Source organism: Labrus bergylta, chromosome 9 (genome assembly GCF_963930695.1).
Source record: "Labrus bergylta chromosome 9, fLabBer1.1, whole genome shotgun sequence".
Taxonomy (NCBI): Eukaryota; Metazoa; Chordata; class Actinopteri; order Labriformes; family Labridae; genus Labrus; species Labrus bergylta.
Window position 1 is genome coordinate 5,618,058 of NC_089203.1, and position 20,036 is coordinate 5,638,093.

At 40.5% G+C, this 20,036-nt stretch overlaps 1 protein-coding gene across 1 annotated transcript; it reads left to right on the top strand.

The window, feature by feature from the left end:
* Positions 1-4,574: 4,574 nt before the first annotated feature.
* Positions 4,575-18,687, top strand: LOC109981026 (endothelin receptor type B). The gene is made up of 8 exons (XM_020629644.3): positions 4,575-4,803; positions 10,460-11,003; positions 13,062-13,174; positions 13,252-13,456; positions 16,027-16,176; positions 16,275-16,408; positions 16,521-16,629; positions 16,725-18,687. Exons 2-8 carry the CDS (start codon positions 10,617-10,619, stop codon positions 16,863-16,865), a joined length of 1,239 nt encoding a protein of 412 aa, XP_020485300.2. The 5' UTR covers positions 4,575-4,803; positions 10,460-10,616; the 3' UTR covers positions 16,866-18,687.
* Positions 18,688-20,036: the final 1,349 nt, after the last annotated feature.

The following is a 20,036-nucleotide window of genomic DNA, read 5'->3' on the forward strand; positions in this document are numbered from 1 at the left end:
TTTAAAAAAGGATATATTAAACTTCTTCTCCACCTTTTCAAACAGTCCCCTGTGGTCTAATTGAAACATCTGTGCTGTGCTTTGGTCAAAATATAACATGAATCAAGCACCAGAGGAGCTTTGTGACCCTGTATAAACCAGCTCTCTCAGAACGCTCCGTTTTGGTGTGTGTGTCTCTTTCAATTCAATGAGCCCCCCTGAGTTTTCCTGGTAGACATCACTCCTCTGTAGAGAGAATAAAAATGGCGGACCTGCGCAAAAGATTTGCTCTAGGCTGGGGGTGGAGTCCATGGGTGGAGATACCAGGGGAGGGGAGGGGATTTTTTTTTTACCAGAATCCCACTGTGACATCACAATGAGAGGAAATTTGAAACAGAGCATTTTTCTCTGTGTTGTAAGACTTATGCAGACCACAAACAAAGGATGGGTTTATTTCACATTTTGTGGGTCAGTAGACACTCAGGTTATCCAAATATATGTTCAAAAACTCTGTTTAAGTGTTTTTTTTCGCAATATGTCCCCTTTAAGTATTGTTGAGGAGTGTTGTTTGTACTCTTACAGCCCTTAATCACTAGGTACTGTTACTGTGCCATGAAAATGTGGTAAAATGATCGCCATGAGAGATGAAAGCTTAGGTATCATCCTCCTGTCTCCCAACAATTAGAGGACTAAGAGGGCAACCGAGCTAGCCTTCTTCTTCTTCTTCTTCTTCTTCTTCTTCTTCTTCTTCTTCTTCTTCTTCTTCTGTTGAGTCTCTTCTGCAACCATGACTCTGCTGCTCCAGCAAACCACTCCATAAAGTATGGATGATGCAAATACAGAGTCGTAAAAGGTCCTCAGCAGCACTCCCTGCACTTCAAAAGAGTCTCCTTAACAGGTTGAGTCTAGTTTCTTTTATTGTGCATTTTCGTCCAGTTTTTAGTTCAGGTGAAAACCACTCATGCCCACAATGTCAATGTTCTGACCTTTTGCCTTTCTGACCTAAAGCCTTCTCCGTTCTCTCTTCATTTGGCCAGTTGAAAGAGACAGGGTTGGAGCAGGATGTGGGGTATGTGGGGATGGGGCTCTCGGTAGGAGGAGCAGTGAAAGTCCAGGGGGGTTCTGGGGAGACGGGTGGAGACGGGTTGAGGTTGAGAGGTGTCGCAAACAGGGGTTGCTGATGGTGTGGTTACTGCAGGGTGGACTAGGCAGTGGGGGGAATGAGTGATCATACACCCACTCCTGATCCCTTATCAGTTCAGTGTGGAGTCTTTGTGGCCAGATATGGTTTATATCGCCGACCACAAGGACTCCATCACTGAGCTGATAAGCTTTAAACCATTTCCTGTTAGCAGGGGGAGTTGTGGGAGTAATGTTGAGGAGGTGACCGGAAGATTGAACATTGTATATGAGAGATAAAGCATTTGGGACTGCTATGTATGTAAAAAAAAAAAAATAGAAGGCAATCAAACGTTTATGAGAGTTACACCAATTGTTTTTTAGGCAAATTGCCAAAACATCACTCTTCAACCCCCCCGGCCAGGACCACACCCTTTGACGAAAAGTCAAGCTTTTAAAAAAACTTTTAGTCTTCCAGGTGTCAGCAAATGAACTGATTTCAAGTAGACCTTTCTCTGCAGACGTACCCAATCTGGGGTGTCTGTTGAGGAATGATTTGCAGAATCTCTCCCAAATTCCTTATCTTCAAGCTGGCTTAGCCTTTGAAAGGACTTTACAAGTCTTTGCTGAGATTAGTTCCCAAAAAATGTGTTCTGTTTTCTTCACCTTAAGTTTCAGATTAAAACAGTTTTAGCTTCATCTGCTCATGATTTATTTCAGGGACAGGTCGTTAGCATATTTTTTTCAAAATGAGAAATTTGAAAGTTGGAGAAGTGAAACAATTCTGTGCTATATTTTCTGAACTAAATACACAAACTTTATTCAAAGGAAAAAATGGGTCCCTGGAACACTGTTTGGAGCTAAAAAGCTTCCAGCAGAGTTACAGTTTCACAGTTGCGGGTCCACCACCATAACTTCCCATGTAGCGTTTTATCTTCAAACAGTGTTACATGGACCACATCTTCCTCTGAGGTGGTGTTTTTATAGAGATATGAACATAACCCACAGAATCTGTACCTTTCTCCAACTTTCACATATCTCTACCAAAACTCCATAGTGCACCTTTAAGTTATTTATTTATGAATCTCTTCTTCCCATACATCAAGGACACCAGGACAAAGACAAGCCCAACATGACTTGAGATGGTGCCAAGTTAACGCTGATGTGTGTGATGTCAAAGGTTCTTCGTTTCTTTTTTTCAGTAAATAAAACCTGGGGCATTTTTCTTGAACTTTCAAGCATCAAGTGGCTGGTCAGTTGACACACCAGATGTTGTGCTGTGTGACTGAGCTTTGTTCAACCCAAAGGTTATTAAACTTTTTTCAAGATCAAATATCTAAGGAAGCATTTGTTGGAAAAAGTGTAAATTGAAGCACTGAATGTTAAATTTTTATTTTGGTGTAAAAGTGAAGCTTGTGTGACATTGTGATGAAGTGTTGATTTAGATTTAATACAAAGAAACTGAACAATTCTGGAGTTCTTACTGGTTTGACACATGAAAGAATGTTTTTGTTACTTTTGCCTTGTTTGACTTAGGATCATAGTACGCTGATTTGCCGTATTACAACTGGGATGATAATGAATTGTGTGCTTGTTTGGTGTCCAGCAAAAAAAAGCTCTAATGGGTAAGTCCCAGGGAAATAAACTAATTGACAGAACATTCAGATAATGTGAGACCTTTTAAAAAATATCACAAGAAAATCTTGAGTATTTTTCATAACCACAATGAAGGCTTTAAGAAGTACAAGGACACCAACTGTATGAATTAAATGCAGAGATTAAAGGTCTTTCCAAAGTATTTCACAGGGTTTTCCCTGTGGACATTTAAAGATGGAGCCCTGCCTTGATATGCAACAATTAGCTCAGTTCAAAGACATGGACTGAGTTGATCTTTCACACTTCACCTCATTCTGTCAGCTTTTCGTTTGTTAAAATCTCTGCAACATTTTGGGGTAATGAAAGAACATCTTCACTGTCAGACTTAATAAAGAACAGCAGTGCACCCTGGGAAGTTCCAAGTCAGCTTGTTTCCTGTCAAAGAGGATGAAGAGTGTTTACAGATCAGGATGAGGTTTATAGTAACTATCCAACCGTGTCCCTCTGCCAAGGTCACTTTGACAACATCGTGACTGGGACAACGGCACGTCCTCCCTCCACACACACACACGCTCACACACACACACACACACACACACACACACACACACACACACACAAACACAGGTGCGAGGAATTCAGTGTTTTGTTGGTGAGACATGATGTGTGTAACCCTGTGTATAATGGTGATAATGTCTGTTAATGGTTTAATGATATGAGACTGTGCTAATGACAATAATGATGCACCAGAATAGTCAGCTCCCAGAATAGAGCAGGGGATGGATGTCATTAAACGGCCACAGAAAGGACCTTTGTATTGTGCTGTGTGCGCATGTATGTAGTGTGTTTGTGTGTGGTGTGTGTGTGTGTGTGTGTGTGTGTGTGTGTGTGTGTGTGTGTGCCTGGGTTTGTCACACGCCCTGGCAACTGAAACCTTATGAGTAAGTTTGTTTTGAAATGTTGATTTCTGCAGCTTATCTAACATTTAATAACCAAGTGATAGTGGGAAAGACCATCTCAGAGAATAACACAAACATGCAAGCATCTGTTTCTGTGACAATAAGTGAGTTGCAGCTTTAAAATATGTTAATCATTTAAATCAGTTGCACAATATGGACAATAAAGAGGACAAACAAACATAATCTAATAAAAGTTTAGGATATAGATGTAATTTTTTAGCACCACTGTTTAACAAAATGAACTCATTCGTCGTCAGTAATGCCTACAAATTCATAATATAATAAAAAAACATTCAAAAGAAGCAGAAGGCCATGAACACACTGTGAAATGTTTTTTTTTTTTTAAACAGCACATGCTAAAATGACTTCTTTAGAAAAGGAACAGCAGCCTGGTGATGAACAGGTGATGTTTTTGGAGGCGAGCTGAGTCAATCAATGATTGGAACAGAGCTTTATAAAGGCACTTTCAGTCGTGATTAAACAAAAACTACTTTTCTTTTTACAGCCAATTAGATCACCTAACTGTAGTCATACATTTGAAGAAATAAAAACCGAGTGCTTTGATAGAGCATATATCAGAGAGTGTGTGTATCTTGTGTTTTGGAGTAAGATGCTGCAGGAAAAACCTGGAGGCTGAATCATTCACATGACAGCGGTGTCCCATTGAAGTATGATAACACGCCAGGGGAGACCACTCCTCTTACATCTCCTCTTTGTACCTAATGTGTTTGCGTCATCAGCCAGAGATACTAGAGCCATATTTAATGGTTTTGAAAGAGAGCTGGAAAGCCTGAATTCTGGTGGAGTCCTTCACATTTTCAAGAACCGTATTTAAAAAAAAGTCCATGCCCGCGTCCTGACGGAAAGAGGGAAAGATGCTGGTGTGCTGAAATCTGATTGGTTGTCTCTGCAGCCTCCCGGCTCGTGCGTATAAAAAAGCCAGCCGTCCCTCTTGTGAGTCAGAGAGAGCAGCCGAGGGAGGGAGCAGAGGACCCTGAAGCACAGCGGGAAGCACTGGACACACCGTGAACGTTTCGATGCTACAACTTTTCAAAGAAACCTGTGATTATTCAGGACAGAACACAGGAACAACTCAAGGATTATTCATCGGAAGTCTTTGGCTGTGACCTCGTCACACTTGTGCGGCGAGGTAGGTTTGAATTCAGAACTTTATTGTCAAGTTATCTATTCGAGGAGTGGTACCATTGTGTTGCACTTTGAGAAGAATAGGCTAACCGTGACCACAAGACTTAAGTTATCCCGCAGTGCAAACTCTCAGGTCATGAGGGTCAGACTAAAGGAGAAAAACTTTTATTCTATCTATCTATCTGTCTGTCTGTCTGTCTGTCTGTCTGTCTGCCTGTCTTATCCATCTATCTGTCTGTCTGTCTATCTGTCTATCTATCTGTCTATCTATCTGTCTATCTGTCTGTCTATCTGTCTATCTATCTATCTATCTATCTATCTATCTATCTATCTATCTGTTTGTCTGTCTGTCTATCTTATCTATTTGTCTGTCTGTCTGTCTGTCTGTCTGTCTGTCTGTCTGTCTGTCCGTCCGTCCGTCCGTCCGTCCGTCCGTCCGTCTATCTGTCTTATTCCATTCTAAGGTCTTATTCCACACACATACAGTTTTCATTTTGGAGAGCAGGCCTGCTCTATAGCAGCATCACAGTCTGACATTGCTGATGTATTCATCTTATCACTCTTTGATATCATGCCCTGCAGATCTGTGCAGATATGCGTTGGTCTCTTGCAGCTCTCTGAGGGTTAAAACCTGGCTCATGACGGATGATATCTGTCCAAACTAAAATGTTTAAATCAAGAGATTGGACCTGTGCTCAGTTCACAGGCTCTCTCATGCACCGCTGTCCAGGATTTATTGGCATGACTCTACAGGTAATGCCGCCCACTTAACTCCAGAGAACTGGCAGAAAAAGTATTTTTTACACCTTGACGAAGAATCAAAAATAAGTCTATAAACTTAAACTGTCACAGTTGTGTATTTAGGTGCAGTGGAGCTGAAACTCATCTTGTATTTTTCCATTTTAAGTTAAAGTTAAATTCCCCCATCTTTAATACCAAGATTGAATAGTATGTGCACAGATGTTTGCATTTTCACAGACGTGTATCATTCCTTTAATGACCATAAGGTGTTGCTGTTTTTTTTTCAAAGTGAACACATGGGAAATAAAATAACACAGACACTTACCTTTTGTCAAAAAACACACACAAACCACACACAAAACCATATTCAAGATTTTTAGAAGAAAAAAGTTCAAGTAAAAAATGAATGTAGGCCTGAATGCATTTTTATCTTTCAACCCTTTGGATGCACCCGACCCCTAGGGGGGAAAACAACTGGACTAAGCAAGTGTATAAAAGTTCAAACAAACACCACCTCGAGCAGCTGCAAAAGTAAAACTCCACTTACACAAGATAGATCATAGATAGATAGATAGATAGATAGATAGATTATAGATAGATAGATAGATAGATTATAGATAGATAGATAGATAGATTATAGATAGATGCACAGTGCATGATGTATTATTTGTAATTTGAGTGCATTCTGCTTTTACTCAGTCATGAAAATAGGACCTTTAGTTTTTCAACAATCTGTTATAACTACTTATATATATTTATATATTTACTACAGAACACTCGTGGTCTTTAAGTCTTGTGTAAATGTTTTACAGCCACCTTAACATCATGATTATTAATGAATCTATTCATCAGGGTCATAAATCACATTTATCTTGTAACTTCTCGGCAAATTGCTTTGTGTCAAGTTGAGTCATAATGGATTACAATTAATTTATTTTCTCAATTGTTTCCAATTAAATTGAATCCATTTGCCTTGCGAGTTCACCACACTCCCTCTGACTTCCTGTTATCGTCGTTTTTTTACTGCCTCCTAAATGCCTTCAGGTCATCTCATGACTCCTGCCCTCTCAGTTTCTGTACTTCAGCTCTCAACTCTCTCCTCCTTTTCTGCCGTTGCCTTCCTCTAACAGGAGAAGTAAACTTTCATTTATCTCAATGTTTTTATGCCATCCTGTTCCTGAATTCTGTGAAGTTTTTTTTAAATTTTCCTTTAACACCCTTTTTGCCCTTCCTGTGTCCTTGTTTTAAAGGCAAACACATTTTCTGACCAGTGCTAGTATCTCTCTCATTGTTTCTCTGTCTGTTGCCAACTTTCCACATCCTTCTTTGTAAGATGTGAAGCCAGCAGAGCTTAAGGTCGCAGGTGGTTTCCAAAGAAAAATATATTAGATTTAAAGTATCAGCCCAATTACAAATAAGCTTTTCAACTCAGATCAGACAGCCCTGCTCTAACACAGTCCCTACCATGTTATCCAATACAAAGACATGATTCATATGACACACAGAGCATATATGGCCCACGGCCAAATCTTTCCAAATGGATTCTTGTGACATGTCTGTGAGTTCATCCATGTGATTTAGTTTTTTTGTGTGTGTGTGTGGACAGAACAAGCCAATGTCTTTATGAACCAGGAGCAGATGTTAACATCAGTGCATGTGGGTACCATATGCTGCTGTAGTGTCATTTTTTGTTTTATATGTGATGAGAAAGAAGTCAAATCAAACCAAGCATTTGACCCCAAACTTGTGCTTTTTATGGTGTCAAGAAGGTTTGCACATCCCACTCTGAAATGAAGCCATTGTGTGTGTCTGTGCGTAGTTGTGGGACCTGTTAGCATGTCTCTACAGATATTGCCACCCTCATCAATAAGCCCATTTATCCCTAGAGGCGCCCCAGGGCATTCTTGGGAGTACACATGACTCTTGGAAGAGGCTAACTAGGGTCTTCTGAGAGAGCCATTAGCACAATCACAGAAACACATACAGACAAGCATAGAGACACACACACACACACACACACACACACACACACACACACACACACACACACACACACACACACACACACACACACAAGTGCTTTTCCTGATCTAACCACAGTCGTCTCCAATTGTCTGTTTCACAGTCCACTGCTCTTTTCATTTCGCCTCCTCTCCTTTTATTAATACTTTTTCACTTTTGTGTAAAATTATTTAATTGTTTAATGATTTTTTTTTAAATGAAAGTCAAATGTTGATTGACAAACTAGTTTGTCTGCTGTTCTTAAACTGCCTCTCCACTTCAACATTTATATGTTCCTGACAAAGAGTGTGACCCCCCTGTACTACTGAGGCCGACATTTTGCACATTAAAAAGTGAACCCTGATGATGGCCCCCTTGTGGGCCAGGTTTAAAAAGGCAAGCTTACAAAAACTAAAAGTTTAAAAAACCTCGATGGATTAGTGCAAGTGAGCTGTTTGTAATGTAGGAGTTAAAACTTGTCAGGCTCTTATGAGAAACTTGATGAACAAATTAGGGCCCAATTGATATTAGATATCTGTGGCCAATACAGATATTAGGGAGAGAAGAAAAATCTGATACGATAAATCGGCCAATATCTTTCTATTTTTGATCTTTAGAGATAAATAGATATAAAAACACACATTTATAGCCTTGAACCTTCAAATGCGGTTCTGAAACACTTGTGGAAAAGATGGTGACGCAACGGGAAAGTAACCGGGCATGTACGTGCATCACCTCTTGGCTCTCTGGAGAGTGATGATACTTGTTGTAATCCATATAGCGCCCTCTGCTGGTGAAACAGAACTGCTAGTGTAATACAATGATATTCAAATTAAATGATATTTCACTGGCGAATAAATCTCGTAATATCTGCGCAAATCGGAGATTAAATTAGCCGATGCCGATAGTCACTTAAAATGCTAATATCAGCCGATTAATCGGTCGGGCTCAATTTGCCGATTGAATGATTCTCAGAACTCCAATATTATGCTGCTGATAAATCCCAGTCATAGGTCTGTGAGATACCAGTCATCCTTGTGGCCCCACTGGTACAGCTGACGTTTATAAGACTGGTGACGTTTTTTCTGTTTGTTTGTCTTTTCATACGTTTTCTAATGGACTACTGAGTCTGGCAATAAAGATGATGATGATGAGGATGATGATGATGATGATGATGATGATGATGATGATGATGATGATGATGATGTTGGCACGGTAGAGGGATCAGAGAAAATACAAAGTATGACTTGTTTTTTAGGGGCGACACAAACATACCGGTTGTCATACATTCCATCAGAGCTGTTAACACTGTTGAGGCGTGTAGAGATTTCAGAGGGGAGGCGTTTATATTCACTAAAGGTTAAATAGATTTACACCTGAACTATCGTAACACTCTTTAAGGAACATTAGAATAGAAATGTGTTCAGAACAAACTCATGACCGAGAGTACTTCAAGTAGTATAATGTATATCTCATGCCATAATTCAACACTACCCAGCACACAGCTGATCATATGATTTTACATAGAAGACAATGTGCTAAGATGTAATGACATCATGGGTTGTTTTTGTACACAGTATAGACCAGACCTAAGGGATTCTACGCCCCCTTGAGTCTTTGTTGAAATATAAATTGCTTTATTTTGATGCTTTTTTAATGCACCTTGACATTCTGTGCGTGTTGGTTAGCATTAGTTCCTCCTTATTTTTAATCGTTATTTGTAATATTATTATTATTCCATGGTACAACGCTGTCTAATCTAATTAGTTGAACATATGTTCTGATAAAAAGTGTATTTTTTCATTCAGTCCGTACCACTTTACCACGCAGTGATCCAGATGTATTGATCTGATATCTAGTTTACTACAATTTGCTGGGATTTGAAGAATTAGGGGGACTTTTTAGGTGAGGAGTTTTTGAATACTAATCACTATTTTGATACCATGTTGTGCACTGTGGGCACTTTATTTATATTCAAATACATGTTTAATACCAATTCCTCACATAGGATGCACATCTGCTATCATTAAACATGGAATGATTAGTTTTGGATAAAAGGTGAACTGAATTTGTTTTTCATTAGATTGTTGTAAAATTACAAAATGTTTTAGGTAACCATGTTTTTAATAATCGCAGGATTTATCAGATAGTTTTATCAGTAGAGTCTGAACTTTTTAGTCTCTCGACATCTGCTGATCCTTCATCTTTTATCAACTTCTGCTGCTTCTCTGTCTCTCTTCATCATCTGCAGCTGTCTGTCTGTCTGTGGACGTGGTTGTGTTTTTTCCACTTCTAAACAGCTCGACTTCTCCTGCTGTAACCCCGATGGAGAGCCTATACATGCAAGATTTCCTGCGTCTGCTCACTGCTGCAGCACAAAAGAGGATATATAAGTGGCCTGTATCACATATCTCCTAACCTGACATATAACCAGATCTATCTGTTAGGTCTGACAGCTCGGCAAACAGGAGATTATTTATTTAAAAAAGGGGATTTCTCCAAAGATGGGAAAGGGGAAGGTGCTCAAGCCCCTTTTTCTGCACATGCCAGGACTTCTTACTCATAACAAAGTATTGTTGTTCAAGTGAACGCAAAGGGATCACCAAAGTCATTAGAATTAATTTTTTCTAAACGCTGATTTTCAGAACAAGATTCTGTGCAATTCCATTGTGATGATTTTAAGATATTACACAGGACAGGTGAAAACTTTGACCTAATGGTCACAGAACCAAAAAGTCTCCAGAGAAATCATCCACTGGGGATCATGAATGCCTGTACAAAACGACATGCTTATTTATCCAGTAGTTTGTGAGATACACTTTTGTTTTTGTGTTGGTGGTGTAATGTGATGGTTCATCCTCTCTCTCCCTCTCTCTCTCTCTCTCTCTCTCTCTCTCTCTCTCTCTCTCTCTCGGCAGGGCAAACAACTCCGACCTACGCTGCCAGGTCAGGAGCAAGGCCCTGTGTGTAGATGTATGTGAGTGTGCGAATATGTGTGTGTGAGTGCCTTTAAGTGTGATCCTGAGATTGACTGTGCCTTTGAGTGAGAGAACATCGTGCTGTGCGAGTGCGAAGATGAGGGCCGTCGCTCTGATGTGTCTCCTGGTCATAGCTGAGATCGAAGCATCCCGGTTTGCTCGGGACTCCCAGAACAGCCTCGAGGCTTCAGAACCCTCCAAGAACAACGCCTCCGTCCCAATACCCCCCCTTCTGCCATCCCGGCCAAGGGGGTCCTTCCCTCCCATGTGCATAAAGCCCACAGAGATCAAGCACGCCTTCAAGTATGTGAACACCATCGTGTCCTGCCTGATCTTTGTGGTGGGGATCATCGGAAACTCCTCGCTGCTCAGGATCATATATAAGAACAAGTGCATGAGGAACGGACCAAATGTCCTGATTGGCAGCCTGGCTCTCGGGGATCTGCTGTACATTATCATCGCCATCCCCATCAATGTGTTTAAGGTAAGAACGAGATTGTTTTGGTGTTTCTTCTGATTGTTATAATGACGTCTGCATGTCAAAGATACATGACTTTTTAAAACAGAGGAAAACATTTCATACTCACGTCAATCCAAAAAGAATAATTCATTCATACTTCAGGCAAAAACAAAACTTTAATGATTTAATTTAAAACTCGTGGCCTCAGTTAGACACTCCTCTTTTTGACTGTATTTCATTGCGACTTGAATCTCAATGCCTGCATTGCACTGCATCACATACTATGAGAGGGCTGTTTGCAACTGCTTTCTTGGCGCAGCCTTTGTGGTTAGCTGTGGTTTTTCAACAAGTTAATTTCTGTGGGGAGTCGCTCCATTTGGTGTGTTCTCTGTGGTTTTCTTTATTTCATTTGGCAGTAAAGACTGTTCGGGCTTTTCCACCTGTACCACAAGGGATCATTCACACTAAAAAGAAATCTAAAGAAGGTGTGAGCCGTAAGTCATGGGCAGCTTGAGCCGAAGAAATAATGCTGTCATTGTTTTCAAAAGTGACTCTGTAAGTGTGCAATGAAAACATTCAGCAGGATGTAAGAACAAATCAGATCACAAACCTGAAACTCAAACTGTAACCACAAAACTCGTGATGTGTGAAACTGGCCTTGTTTCCCAAATCTGATTGGATCCATTATCACTGAGGTCAGCTGGACTGTTGTGCTGCGTTTTATCATGGCCAATCAGAGCATTAGTCACTCTGATCTTTATTTCCCTTGTCTAAAAGGTCATACATTTCCGATTTTTATGAAAATCCCAAACTGTAATTGAAAACATGATGAGATTAAGAGATTTAAAGGATGATAATATAATGAGAAACAGCATCTGCTGAATTGACAACAGGCATGGTTTTGTCAATAAGAAAGTCATACAGCATGGCGTTGATAACAGGACCGCACGATCCTGGAAAAAACGGACATCTCGATTTATTTTCTTCCTGCGTTAAAGTTGCGATATGAAAAAAACATAGAATCATCTGACTGCATCAACCTGGTGTTAAAAGTGGCCATTATAACTGGGCCTCTATCCAACAGGTAAAATATGAACATGCTGAGGGAATTGCTGCTTTGAATTGAATTTTTTTTCTACATTTTTGGGGATTAATTGATTTTTCCTGCTATACGTTTGTCCATCCATCCATCCATCTTCTTCCGCTTATCAGAGGTCGGGTCCGAGACTTTCTTCTCCTCAGCAACGTTTTCCAGCTCCTCCTGAGGGATTCCGAGGCGTTCCCAGACCAGACGGGATACATAATCCCTCCAGCGAACTCTGGGTGTACCCCGGTGTCTCCTCCCAGTCGGGCGTACCCGTAAAAAACCTCCAAAGGGAGGCGTCCAGGAGGCATCCTGATCAGATGCCCAAACCACCTCAACTGACTCCTTTGGATGCGAAGGAGCAGCGGCTCTACTCCGAGCTCCTCACCCTATCTCTAAGGCTGAGCCCAGCCAGCCTCCAGAGGAAACTCATTTCGGCCGCTTGTATCCGCGATCTTATGCTTTCGGTCACTTCCCATAGCTCATGACCATAGGTGAGGGTCGGAACGAAGATCAACCGGTAAATCGAGAGCTTTGCCCCTCTTCACCACAACGCTCTGGCACAATGCCTGCATTACTGCCAACACTGAACCCATCCGTCTGTCTATCTCACGGTCCACCCTACCCTCACTGATAAACAACAAGATCCAGAGATACTTAAGCTATACCTTTGTGAATGCTCATATTGTCATAATTATGACAATTTGATTTATGGTGCAGCTCTAGTTGATAATAAAACTGTACATTTCCATGAGTGGCAGCCAAGCACTAATGATGGCATACATTTCCAGTTTAGTTGTTGAACACAATGTACTGATCCTGAACTGACTTTAATGCCTCCAGGAAAAGGACTTAAGCATCGTGGAAGAACAAAGGGCTGTAGATTTTGGCTAGAGTTTTATGCAGTCATGATAAAAGACACAAGAAAGAATCTCAAAAATGTCTGTCCATGTCGCTTAACTCATTGCAGATGTCTGCCTCTTGATTCTTCCCTGCAGCTCATAGCGGAGGACTGGCCCTTTGGTGTGTACATCTGCAAGTTGTTCCCGTTCATCCAGAAAGCTTCAGTTGGAATCACTGTCCTCAGCTTGTGCGCTCTCAGTATTGACCGGTAAGTGGACACACACTCTACATACACATGACATATGTAAGGTCTAAAAACTAATGCATCTATCTGTGTCTGCATAGTTACCATGCAGTAACATCATGGAGCAGGGTGAAGGGCATGGGGATCCCTCTGTGGAAAGCAGCGGAGGTGACTCTGATCTGGCTGGTTGCTGTGGCGCTGGCTGTCCCTGAGGCGCTGGCATTCGACATGCTGGAGCTACCGTACAGAGGCAACAAGCTGCGTGTGTGTATGCTACCTCCAGAACAGACCTCCAGCTTTATGAAGGTAGTTGCTTGATAAGAATGTAACCCTTTAACAGTGATAGAGGAAGCATAGAGGTGCTATTAAGTAAGACAATAATACCACAATATTCAAATATTTCGTTAGTAAAGGCACTTCATATAAATATAAAGTAAAATTAGGACTATGGATTCAGCCAAATATTCTGTTTGTATCAAAAATCAGTCAGTGTTATATTATTTAACAATACTGTGGTGGGTTCATATTTCTGCTGCTTTGTTGTGTAAGAAACAAGAAGGTGTTGTAGCTGATGGAGTTACTTGTAGTGTCATTATTTACTGCTGGGTAGTTACATCGAACAATACATTATTTTGTTTTTTACTTTATCATACAGTTGTTTGGCAATATAATCAACAACATATTGTTCTACATGGTGGCATACAACAAGTTCTGTTTGATTTTGTCAGCTATTAAAAAAAAGAAAAAGTTTTTCCACCTTGCTTGTGCTTGAGAAGAAGTCATCCTTCATCCTCAGAGCACCAGGTCTGTATTTACTGTATCTCTTTAACGGAAGAATGTGCAACATTTTACACATAAATACAACAGAAATCAAATATAACCCCTTTACATGTCTCTGAGTCATGACTGTCTACGATGAGTGAGAAGCTCGAGTTCAGCCAGCTGTGTTGTTGTCAGAGCTGTGTTTACATCATGTTTATGTGGACAGGACGGCCTTGAGTATAGGAGAGGAGAGAGTGGAGGAGAGTGGAGGTTTCAGAATAGCGGAGGTGTCACCAAACTGCACTTTGTTTTGGTTTAATGCTGGTGCTCAAGGGCGACTACTGGATCAAAAAAGTCACACATTCTTCCTTTAATAGAATAACTCTAAATAAACGTGCTGGAGTAATTACCGTTCACATCCTGACAGAATGTAGATCAAGAGATAATCACTTTAAGAAATAAGAAAGAAAAACAGCACAAAGAAATCTGAAATATCGATGCGAGTCAACCTAATGAAATGACTAACAGCTTAATAAAATCAAACAGCTGCATACTTCACATTCCCTCTAGAGAAATATGATCAGTGTAACTGTTGCTTGGCACAAACTGCAGCAATATATCAAATCAACATGTTTGATAGCGGCTGCTTGTAATGTTATTGTTTTCTCATGTGGTGAAAATATCCTGCTCTCTAATTTAGATCTCTTTATCAAAGCCAAGTTTACAAAGACTCTGGGATGTTGTTCAGCCTGCACCTGATGTTACTTTCAACTACAAACGTTGAACTTTAAAGCTCAGCGCTTCAACAAAAACATACAGTTAGTTTTGTATTTAATCAGGATCTTTTTGTTCCTTGTCGAGCTGGGCCAATAAGTGATAAATGATCTTAATCATCTCAACGTGACATTCTCAAATCCACTTCCAATGTGTGAACACTTTAACGTATTTTAAATCAGAGGGGTCTAAAGAAATACAGGTCTATGTGGAAATAAGGAAGAGGTCATTTATCAAGTGTAATTTGAAATTGGTGGATTGTACTTTTGTCCTGATGTGGTTAGCTAAAGGACCAGCTTGAGATTACTTTGAAAAGAACTGGTCATTTGAATCAATGTCATTGAATTGCTCAAAAGCTTATTTTGCATTTGTGCAAAAGTACTACTTGTGACCGACACAAACAATTCTGACCCTCAGTGAATGAATTACCATCATATTTAGAGGGAGAGATGTGTGCTAGATCCAGTCTGAACCCCCTGATATTTAAATCAATTATAAAATTGCACTAGGGTCTTGACAGGCCATTATGTTTAAAGAATCCACTTTGGTTTGCGTTTTGTTTGTGGTATAGGTTATATATTGGTAACAGTAAAGAAAAATAAATGTAAAAATTTGACAAAATGAAGGTTTAAAAATCCTCCCATGTATCAGACGGATAATGGAACATACCTCATTGCTTGTGTTATTTAAAAAAGACATGTAACTGTTTTGATGGATATAATTTGAAGGTTGGCTTAGTTCAATAATTTGGCTACAGTTATTTAAAAAATAAAAAATACTGTTGCAGAAACTTGGTCACATCACATATAATGCTAAATACATTTGACCATGGTTTGTTTACAAACCCCAATGATGAGAAAAGTTAATCCTCTCCATCTTTTACCTGCTCCACTTTTCAGAAAATGTGTGCTCAAACAGGCCGTTTGGAGATTTTACTTTCATGACATCACAAACCCGCCTTCTCATGGTAAACACGGTGGATGGAGCGAGAAAGCCCGTGACACCCAAGCCCTTCCAGAGAGGGGGCGTGGTCAGACACAGCTCATTTACATATTTAAAGCTACAGACACAGAAACACTCTGTTCTGAACAGGGCTGAAATAGAGGGGTTTATAGGCATGATCAAATACAGGATCAGAGTGGATTTAAAACAAGAAACTTCACAGAGCTTTGTGGAGCTCTGAGACTTATTGAAGCATTTTAAGGCAAGAGACCTAGAAAATCCACAGCATCAGTTTCAGCCTGACAGGATAAATCCAATAGATATATTTTTAGGAAACTTCAGAAACAGTTGTATTTTTCTGGCATCTTTTCACAAAGTCTTTTTATTTTTTTTTCCAGTTCTACCAGGACACGAAAGACTGGTGGCTGTTTGGCTTCTACTTCTGCCTCCCACTAGCCTGCACAGGGATCTTCTACACACTCATGTCCTGTGAGATGCTCAGCCGCAAAAAAGGCATGCGCATCGCACTCAATGACCACATGAAGCAGGTACACATGTGGATGACTACAGTGCTCCTTTTACTATAACTGGCACAATGAGACAGCAGCAGTCAGTGACACTCATCATTGTCTCTTTGTGTGTGCAGCGGAGGGAAGTAGCGAAGACAGTGTTCTGCCTGGTGTTGATTTTTGCTCTCTGCTGGCTGCCCCTTCATCTCAGCCGAATTCTGAAGAAAACAATCTATGACGAAAATGACCCCAACCGCTGTGAACTGCTCAGGTAGGCACGCAGAAGCGACGCAAATAAACCGCAAACTTCATAAAGACCCATTGTTCTCTGCTCTACAGCTTCCTGTAGTCTTCACCCCTAACTTTGCTCTTTTCCCTGCCAGCTTCCTGTTAGTGATGGATTACATTGGCATCAACATGGCCTCCCTCAACTCCTGCATTAACCCGATTGCCCTCTACTTTGTCAGCCAGAAGTTTAAAAACTGCTTCCAGGTAAGAGTGCACAAACTGGCAATAAAAGTCCAGGCTTGTTTATAACACCAGTAAACCAAGGCCATTCATTGTGTGTGTGTGTTCTTGCCTTGCAGTCTTGCCTGTGCTGCTGGTGCTACAGAGCATCTCCCCTTGATGGACCGGGGTCAGGGGCACGCTGGAAGGGCTCCTGTAACGGGAATGGACTAGACCGCTCCAGCTCCCGCTCCAGTCAGAAATACACAAGCTCTTCATAAAAACACAGACGCATATATAACACTCATATTCTGCCCAAAACCTAAAAACTGTTCTTAGCAGTTTCTGACATGGGAAATCAGCCGTATCGCTGCCTAACAGATCCTGAAGACGAGGGGAACATGGAGCGACGTACTGTTTGTGTTCTGGCACTATGCTCATGGACATTACATTTAAAAGGAATGTTTATTCAAGCCATGTGTAAATGTATGTACAGGATTATTCACATGTAGACCTATGTTCATATCTAGTCTTAGTTTTCATTTATGAGTAACAGCTTACTGTTGGGTGTTTTTCCATACATCACAGGGAAGCAAAGAGGGAAACCTTCTGTTCAACTGGTCATTAGCTGGTTCATTACTGCGTGATGTCACTGAGCTCCCTCTAGCACCCCAGCGACATCATACCAGAGTAAAATGGGCCCCACTGTGTCTAACAGCCATGGGGAGAGTCAAACATCGAACATCTGTTATCTTGAGAATCATGGCTGCTTTGAGTGGTCACATGGAGGGCAGCTGTTGTCCAAGAAAGCTGAGAGATACCAGATGATTCCCATGATGCTACACAGAGAAGGTCACTATTCAACCTTTATTATTTGTGCAGTGCTTATGCTGTTATACATGGTTTCCACTTTGGATAAAGAATGTTACGCTCACCCTCACATGTGACGGTGTAGCTTCTATTTTTCTAAGAAAATATCACGAAACACTTCAGCCTGTTTACTCCCCACACGAGGTATCTATTTATGATTCCAAACATTTCACCTCCATCACTCCTCCCTGGTCCTGTTACAAAGATGTTCCTGTGGCAGGAAATTACTCCAGAAACGACTTCTTACAGCTGCTTAAGGAATACATTTTCTAAAGTTGATCCACCTATAAGCTTTAAGAAAGGAAGGACCACAATCCTGTGCAGCTGGTTGTTCTTAAGAATTTATATTTTAGTGGAGGTTTGAAGATTTCTTTTTCTACATAATGGTTATAAAAGTTATTTAGGTATATCCTTTGTTTGCTTTGAATGTAATAAAAGTTTTTAGAGAGAGTGATTTTATTTGAATGAAAAATGACGAGGGGTGAAAACACTCAGAGAAAATGTCTCTGTATTATGGTTAAGTAAAACTGACATATTCTTTTGAAGCCACATTTGTGTTTAGAATTGAAAGTGTTTATTTTTACCCTGAAGCATTTTAATATTATTTTGAATGTAATATACTATATAAGTGAATAAGGATTTGTAATAACACTCTTATTGGTTCATCATGTAGCGTTCAATCTCAGAACTCATTTGATACTGCTGACAACAATACTGCCTGTAGAGGAAATGGCCAATTTTGTGGGGTTACCAGTTTTGTCCGCAGATATCCCAATTACAGATATCCATGCCAGAACTCTCTTCTCTGTGTGATAGTCATTGTTTACAGTCCTGTGAGCGACTCCAGATGCCAAATTGGGTTCCTGGCTTACATTTCAGCCGATGTGCTCAGATTCTTCCGGTGTCCTCTCAGACAGTGTCCTGCTTGAAACCAAATTCTTCTGAAACTAAAAAAAAAAAACACTACTTGGACTATAAACAGCCCTAAACCAGAACTCCCCTGATACCAGACTATCATGCCTTATCTATAGATGCTGCATTCACATACAAATATTTGTTCTTAGAAATGATTCTGTATATATTAAAAACTTGATGCAAAGCTATATGTCATCATCCATGTTAAAGTAACTGTGTACGAGAAGATGTGAGACGCCCTGTGCCTGTCTGTAGGAAGGAAACCTCCAAGCTATGGTTGTAAATATGATATTAAAGTATTAGTTTGTTTAAGCTTTATACATACTGTGAGTGTTATTTAAGGTCGTTTCTGGTCTCTAATAATGTACACTCATAATTACTGACAAAAGTCGAGGTTGGCGGCAGGGTGAAGTGTCGGTAACCTCACAGCAGGACAGGTTCTGTTTCAAATCTGCTGGCAGCGGGTCGCTTTATTATATCAATTTAAGTTGTCCCTGGTGGCTGTGTGCGTGGGTCCCCTTGCTCCAGCTCCCCCACCCCAAAAGACATATTCATTAGGTTAATTGGTGCCTGTGGAGTGACTGTCCCCTCTGGGCCAATCACAGCCTGGATATGCTCCATCCCATGGTACACATTCCTATCGCAGTAGTGTTACACTATTATTATTGCATTATAGGAGGTGTGGCAGTAATAACCCAAGACATGCAGCAATCCACCAAGCAGAGGAGGTGTGATGCAGGAGGAGTGAGAGGCAGAATAGTGTAAATAGGCCGCCTTGTTGTCAGAGTGTGATAATGATTGGTTGGCATTGGGGCGGTTCTCAGATCAGCTGGTGGCCGCTTGCGGGCAGGACTACCTTATTCTGGCTGAACCAACTCAGGGCTCTATTTAAAATTCGGCTTTAGGTTTTTTTCATGAGGAAGAAAATGCACCAAATATATTGATGAAGGCTCCAGAATACACTGCTTTGTAGGTGAGCGAGGCTAAACATGAAAAAAAAAGAGATGTGTGCAAGAAAACTACACAGCGCACCTTAGTGTAGCCTCCTCTGTGATTTTTAGAGTCTTCAGACTTCGCTTCAAGGGATCGAAAATTTTCGGAAACTCTTGTGTATCAGTGTATGAGGTCCGTTGAACACATACTTAAAAATAAAAAACCTTGACTAATCCTTTAAAAAAAGAGATGAGCTGTGGTATAAGACACTGGCACTCTTGACGGCGGTGAACATAAAAAGGTTCTGTTATTTACCAAGGTTTAATATGATGTCACCTGTCATTACTCTACCACTATTTAAGGTGACATTTGGTTAGCATCTCATTTCCTGGAAAGATCGTCCAAGGAAAAACATGTCATATGACCTTTTTTTTTTTTTTTTTTTTTTACAAGTGTTTTCCTGTTTGGGATGATTGCTTAAACTGCATTAGTTTCAGGGTGCCAGTTCCCAGAAGCCAGTTCACAGAGATAACTGCTGATCAACTATCAGGAAAGATGTTTTACAAACATCCATGTGACGTTTTTTTTTTCACCCAGTAAAAATGTTTCTTGGAAAAAAGCCAACCTGATAATGATACCTTACCTTCTCAGTTTGCTTCAGAGGTACTCGTGGATTTTGAGGTTTACTGATGTTAGAAGACATGAGCACTGGTTCCCCTTGACGTCAATCAGAC